The sequence below is a fragment of the Glandiceps talaboti genome, chromosome 12 (assembly GCF_964340395.1).
Source record: "Glandiceps talaboti chromosome 12, keGlaTala1.1, whole genome shotgun sequence".
Taxonomy (NCBI): Eukaryota; Metazoa; Hemichordata; class Enteropneusta; family Spengelidae; genus Glandiceps; species Glandiceps talaboti.
Window position 1 is genome coordinate 23,727,438 of NC_135560.1, and position 7,420 is coordinate 23,734,857.

General features: G+C 35.5%; 1 protein-coding gene across 1 annotated transcript; it reads right to left on the bottom strand.

The window, feature by feature from the left end:
• Window positions 1–688: 688 nt before the first annotated feature.
• On the bottom strand, window positions 689–5,171 carry LOC144443603 (mitochondrial outer membrane protein SLC25A46-like). The gene is made up of 5 exons (XM_078133146.1): window positions 4,970–5,171; window positions 4,327–4,427; window positions 3,807–3,884; window positions 2,832–3,047; window positions 689–1,874 (listed from the first exon to the last, which is right to left on the bottom strand). The coding sequence occupies exons 1-5, from the start codon at window positions 5,121–5,123 to the stop codon at window positions 1,272–1,274; spliced, it is 1,152 nt and encodes a 383-aa protein (XP_077989272.1). The 5' UTR covers window positions 5,124–5,171; the 3' UTR covers window positions 689–1,271.
• Between the last annotated feature and the right edge of the window lie 2,249 nt (window positions 5,172–7,420).

Below are 7,420 nucleotides of genomic sequence, written 5' to 3' on the forward strand. Positions count from 1 at the left end.
CATAAATGGCCTCAAAATAATCACATGTAAATACTTTGTTAAATTTCTCTTCTTTGAATGTCTTATAATAACCTTTTGCAAGAACTCACTACAAGGTATGGTATATTAGTTCTAAGCAGGATTTACACTTCGTCATAAAACAGAAGAGGGCTCCCTTTATGATTTTCTACGAACAAAATCTACAAAATAGTGCACATTTGTTATGCAAATCATACACAGCCTATATATAAAACGTTTTCACTAGCTGCTCAAACACTAACTCTTAAAAACTTTCATATTAAATTTGCATATGCTATGATTTGTTCACGCATAATTTCCTTTCACTATCTCTGCAGTCTTTATTGGGTAAAGAAAGGGCATGGTTTCTGTTTATATTGAGCAGAGATGTATTTTGTTGTCCAAAATGTCTGAGATTTATTTGGGTAGGTGTGTCCTACTCATAAGAAATTGAATATAAGAATCCCTGCAAATGTTTCATTGTTGTCTCAACTTCATATTATCTCTTGTGTTATGGAGTATCAATTTTAACTAGTCTAATACATCCATGTCACCCAATATTGTTTTTTTGTTACTTAGTTATGGTTACAAGTATAACTTTAAACTAGATTACCTAGAATTGCAATTTTTCCATTTCACATTCTACGGTAAATTCAAAAATTCTGTCTGGGTTTCTCTTCTCAGCAAGACTTAAAGGGCAACACCACAACAGGAAATAAAGGTATTTTCATAAACTTTGGGTTTTGGAGATTCATTTCATGATTTCATATCATGTAAATTTTGTGGGGTTGCCAAGAAACACCAAATTGAAACTGTAGTTCACCTCTATTGTTTTCACACTGTTGCATCATGGGACTTAGCAGACATTCATATTTATTAGATGTACACTGAATGAATATTCATGACTCCAACGATTTTTATTACCTTTAGATAAATAATCATGAATATTCAGTGTTCATCTAATATATATACGTGTATGTGTCTGCTGATACCCATGATGCAACACTGGACCACTACAACAAGTTTCAATATAGTGTTTCTTGTCAATTGTATGGAATTGATGTGATGTTTAATCATGAAATAACTCATTAAAATTCAAAGTTTATGAAAATAAATCTATATCCTGGAGTTGTGTTTACCTTTAATACAATTGGCATTTACAGTTTTTGATTTTGGACAATTTCCACCACCATTTCTGTACGACAGTTCCTGAACTCTGTGTTGCACTATTTGTACTTTACAGTGTTAGAAGGCACAAAACACTGTCACTGTCCTCAAACCTTTCTCTTATGACCAAAGTCTTCAGAGATTCGAATAAAGATGCTTTTGGTCAGTTTAAGAATAGCGAGATGAAGAGCATATTGCAAAACTAAGGCACCAAAGCCTTTGAAGAAACCCATTCTGCCTTCAAGACTACGAATACTATCAAAGGTATCCTGCAAGCCTTCATACTGTGTATCAATAGGTACTACTTCAGTACCAAAGTCTGTGTTGTCTATAATTGTCCTTGTTCCCTGTATATGTAACCTGTGCAATGCAGTTTCCAGTGGATATAAAACAACATCAGCAGCAAGATGCCCCATAAAACTGGCAATAAGCTGTGGGTAATATGCCTCTACCATGGATTTGGGTGGCGGTGGTTCATCAGCTTTTACAGCAGCTATGCTTTGCTTGTATTTATAATTCAATACTACCAATACTATTTGTTGTACAATGGAAGACAAAACATAATGAAGCAATCCATGTAGGACTGTGGGTACAACTAGAGTCCACATTGGTAGTAAACGTCGTGTTTGTGGCATTCCCCAACCAAGGAGACGAGAAAAACCTTCTTTTATGCAATCCAGAACGCCAGGCTTTTCACTAGCTATATCACTCTGATGTGCAAAAAAGACAAAAAATAAAAGATGTTATATATATATATTATTATATCATAATTTCAAACTATTCTGTGATTGGTTCTACTCAGTCATGTGATGTACATGAGGTCACCACTGATCTGGGTTCATAAATTCTTGGTACCTGTAATAACATTTTAACTCGTGGTAGAGGGTCAAAATAGAACAAGAAGGTTGAGTTATTCTCAGTACCTGTAATAGCATTTTCTCATGCTAGAGGGTCAAAATAGAACAAGAAGGTTGACTTATACAGTAATGTGCATGTAGAATGTAGAGTGGAAGTCATGGGGTCAATCAAGAAAGTGTACGATTGTCATTTTTTTATGTGCCTAGGGAGTAAAATTCTATATCACGAACAAAGAATTTTAGTCCTTTCAAATTTTGAATTACTTTCTTGGAGTACTTTGTAGTACATTACACCAAAAGATGAGAATTGGATGACTCACTAGGAAAACATTACTTGTCAGGTCAGAGGTGAAAGGTTAACCATCAATTGAGACTCAGTATACAAATCATGTTGACATTCCCTAATGCAACACCTTCAGTCCCCCCCCCCCATCACACACATACACGCACGCACGCACGCATGCATGCACGCATGCATGCATGCACACACACACACACACACACACACACACACACACACACACACACACACACACACACACACACACACACACACACACACCCCTCAGATTCCTCTCCCTACATACTAAACTTCCAGGTGCCTGAGTGTATACTGGATACTGGTATAAACAATATAATACAATCCAGAGAAAAATACAAAATAAGAACTCTCTATCCAAGATAATGTCTCATGGCTAGGTGAAATTTCCAACATATCTATAATAGCTTATATCTTGTCGCAACAAAAGTTTTAGTTTGTGTCTGTCTTAGTAAACCAAGACTTTGATTACCAGAGTAGTATATACATACCTGTACTGTTTCAATCAAACTAGCTGAGAAGAATGGCATAGACACAACTAAGGTGATTGATTTCAATGCAAGATGACCAAGGATTTGTTTAGGTTTGCTGTCTTTGTTGACTTCCCTAGGAAACCATGTCATTTCACTAATTATAGCATCACTGCATAAACATATGCCTTGTACAACAAATGTACTACCTATACCCTTCCACAGAGTTGACAATCCCTGTAATAGAACATATCAGATGAAAACAGTGTTAATTTGGTCAATTTAACAAAAATACATATTAAGTTCCTCCCCTACATATACATGTATGTATGTACTGATGATTTAGCTGTTATTTGCTATTTACTGACCCATGCTAAATCATTACATACATACTAGAGATTACTTGTACCAGTGCATGTGCATACTAGTGTGCAATACCCAAAACATTATTGCACACCTGTATGCACATGAGAACACAATCATTTGTTGTATACAAAAGCATGTGATTGCACACTATGAAGTTTATGGAAATTTGTTGTTTTTAGATAAACATTGGTAATAATAACAGAATGTGAGTTCCAGTGTGGGTACTCAGGGCTATTTGATAATCTTGGCAAGATAACTGACTAAGTGCTACTTAGGCTCTTCTCAACAGATGAAGTTTTATTCTTAGCATAAACTCTCCAGTCTTTGTCAACAGCCACCGATTGAAAACATGTGACCATACAAATATATGAATTAAACAAATGGTAAAATATCCCTTAACAATGTGTTAATAAGGTCAAGTATTCTCAATAGTGGGTTACTTTGTTGACAAAGTCTCAACCAGCAGATAACAAGTTCTGTTCCTCATTGCACAAGACTTCTCAAACAGAGATGACACTCTTTTCAAGGATACCTTTCTAATGTGAACTGAAAGTGACTTAGAATATGAAATGACAGTTATAAAACAAATAAAATAAACAGAATTTTATGTAGTAAATATTTATAACTGACCTGTGCTCTTTGAAGGTTCATCATTACTCGGAATACAGAAAATGGAGTGAGATGATAACGAAAACTCTTTTGGTTGACCTAGATCAGTGAAAAATCAAATTGTGTGTAAGACTTATATTTGTAGGAATAACATAGGAGGAACTGTTTGAGGTTTAAGTATCTGTGCAAAAAGTACAAAGTCATTTCTTATTGGCAGGGCTGTAAACAATGGCCTCCTTCATTGTTTATGGTTTTGTTCATCACTTCCTGATGTCAGTATTTGCAAGAACTTCATTTAACAATGACTGCTACTTGCCCTTCCTTGTGGCTTTGTGATTATTATTACATGTAAAAGTAGATATGTAGATTTCACCAAAATATAGATTTATAATTGTACGATTTTTTAGGTTTTTGTTCAGGTATGTATTTAATATGTTGTAAATATGACAATTTGTCACACCATAAATGATACAAAGAAATCAATGGCAACAGCAAATGCTATCTTTTTTGCTACAGATGACATAATATATATATTACTCACCTGACATTGCCTTCTAAGCACAATACATGGGTGAGACAACACATTATCTGTGAAGAGACTCGCTAGGCCAATACCAAACCCTGCAAAACGATGCCATTGTTCTGAAAAGGAAACAAAAACACATGAACTTATTACATTAGTTTGCGTATAATATAAAAATCCAACACTGGATATATAGTAACTTACATATCTAACCTGCCTGTTCGTTTTGTCTGAGGTATCTTTAATACACTAAGTTACAGTATTATTATTTTTTTGCTCATTTTTGACACACAGACTTGAAGTACAATTTTGTATATATCAGGGTGAGAATTTGAAAACGTGTGAACCTAGAATATAAACCTCAGAGGTGCTGTTAGTACACAAGCCCATTTGCAACGTTACGATTTACAGTTCTGAGACGATGTATTTGAATGTATATGCAAATACAAAAGGCATTACACCTGCAGGGTATATCTTCAGGAAAATTCTGAACATCATACATGTCTGATATTCGCGACATTCAGAGTGGATCCTCAGGGTTGTATCCAATGCATAGGAGTTAAACTCAAAGTTAGTCAGTTTTAATTACTATCTACAATCTGCTCACCAATTAAAACGAGAGGAGTGAGAAAAGTTTCGGGACTTTTGACTTTGTACTTACCAACTTTATGTTGTTCGGGAGCTCCATCTCTGACGGCGGTCATGACGTTTTGTCGTGCTGATGTCACTGGGTCATACTCGTCCTCATAATTCAAATTTTCCCCATATTGCATCATTGACTCCTGCTCAACACCAGGCAATTTCCTTACAACCATTCCAAAGCAACGATTCACGGTGTTACAGGACTTTGCCAAACCCTTTCGTTATGAATCGTGCATTCAGCAATATTGGCAGCTAAACGAACAAACAAACAATTTGCTCTTTTCCAATTTATGAAGTACGGGGGCGCTCTGCACAACCCTTCGCTAGCGCAGGCCGGTGGGTGCGTGCATGCATTACAGACTCGTAGAAAGCTAGGTGGGCACTGTACAGTCGCATGTGTGGGATATGATTTTGCTATCGTAATCATTTATATTTAAATCTCGTTCGTATAATATTCGAGTTTGACTGGCGGGAATTAGAAGTGCAAGCCTAGGCCTAAAAAACAAGTGGACAAATCGTCAAAATCAATAAAATGTAGTGTTCCTCAGATATGCATTTTATTACCCATTCCAAGTTTCACATAGCATACAATAAATCATAGACCTTCCATGAATAAATGTAGAAATGTATTGCAATGTTCTTTTAAGGACTATTTTTCCTTCTTTAATGCGTTATCGGCAAACTGTATAAATAGTCAGGTGACTTAGGCTTATCATTTTTTTTGTTACACGCTGGATAAAAGAACCACATTTGGTATGAATGTTCCTTAGGAGCTACTTATTACATTTAAAGGGAGCCCTCGTGAATATTTGCTTAGAAATCTGCATAAATCAATACAATTCAACATGGCCATCACTTTTTTAAAATCCCAGAACTTTGTGGCAAAATAAAGCACCAAATTGGGCATGAGTGGTCCTCAAGCAAGACCTACTTATTGAGTTTGGCCCAGGAGAGCTCTAGATATTTACATACATTTGCATAAATTAGGAATATCCAAAATGTCTGCCTTCACCCTTGAAAAGTCTCATTTCTGGTCATATTTTGCATGACTTAATAATGAAAATTCGAAATACAAACAAAACAAAACAGATGAAACTTGGTCGTTAGAAGCTGAACAACGATTAGAAAGTTAGAAATTCACAGTTAGTTCCATGCTCCAAAACGAGTCTATACTCCTGGTATTTTGTATGTACGACTTTACTCGTGAAGAATTAGAATCAATGCAGCTGACTATATGGGTTCAATAACGTTTTAAAGAAACAAACACCGTGACCATGACTACCGCTAACTGTGAACTCTTCAAGTTCCGAAAACCGAATACTGTATGCTGCTCTCACTCGATTTCTGGCATGTTTATATATATCTTGATGTTATGTATGAAACAAACAAGAAACGAACGAACATCCATCCATACATGTACACCCACATACATACCTATCCACCCACGTATGCATACAGACAGACAGGCAAATCATGTATATAACTAACAAATATACAGCAACCAAGGAACATATAATGATGTGAACTGAGAGCTAAATGCGCTCACAATTATTTGTAGCGTTTACGAATTTTTGCGCACACCACTGTACATGTGATTGTATATAAAAGAAATGATGTATGCTTCTAAAACGGATTTTAATAGGCCTATTATATATAAAAATTGCCTACATATAGAAATACACCCATGATGTATATATATCACATATCTGTACTAACAATGTAAATTTGATTTTAATTTTCACGTCGGCAGGACCTGACAGTTTCTAGACTACCTGTCTATATTACTTATCATTCTCTAGACCGGTTTAAAATGTTGTCATGTTTTAAATCTTGGACTCTGCATGTTCAGACTAGAAATGAGCTTGGAATAAATTGCAAGCTATCTGTGTATGATAGTTAGTATGCAGATCAGATCAACAGACCTATACGTTGTATCTGTAATTAACCCTAGGCCTAAAGACATGTAGTTCAATGGATTCTGATAATAAGATATATCTTCAACATATAGAAATATGTTGATGCATACGGTAAAACCTTGTAATAAGTCTTTACCAAAAGCGATTTATCAGTGTTATTATCATATCCTAAAACATCAGGGTTTACACACACCATCACGGTGGTATGGATACAATAGCAAGACATGCCAAAACTTGTGTTGCCACGTGACGTGACGTGACAACACGTCATCAACACTTTTCACCCAATTACTATGTTTTGTTAATGACAATGACACCAGTTTTATTCATTGTACCGGAGCACTATGGATACTTCCATGACTGTACATCAAAGCGCCAATTCAGTTCTGATCACTTTATTTTTCTTGTTATCTGATCCCGAAAGTTTTCAGTGAAATAATTCCTTATATTGTTCCATGTTATCCTATATAGCTAGATATATATTAAGTCAATAAACTCACCAGTCTAAATAGTGTATGTACATTCATTGCACGTATATCTACGTCAAATTGTAC

Coding starts and splice junctions, on each gene's coding strand:
- LOC144443603 (XM_078133146.1), bottom strand. CDS start 5,123: ATGGTTGTAAGGAAATTGCCTGGTGTTGAGCAGGAGTCAATGATGCAA. Junction 3,048..3,806: donor TGAACCTTCAAAGAGCACAG/GTCAGTTATAAA, acceptor GTTCTATTACAG/GGATTGTCAACTCTGTGGAA. Junction 1,875..2,831: donor GTTTGATTGAAACAGTACAG/GTATGTATATAC, acceptor TTTGCACATCAG/AGTGATATAGCTAGTGAAAA.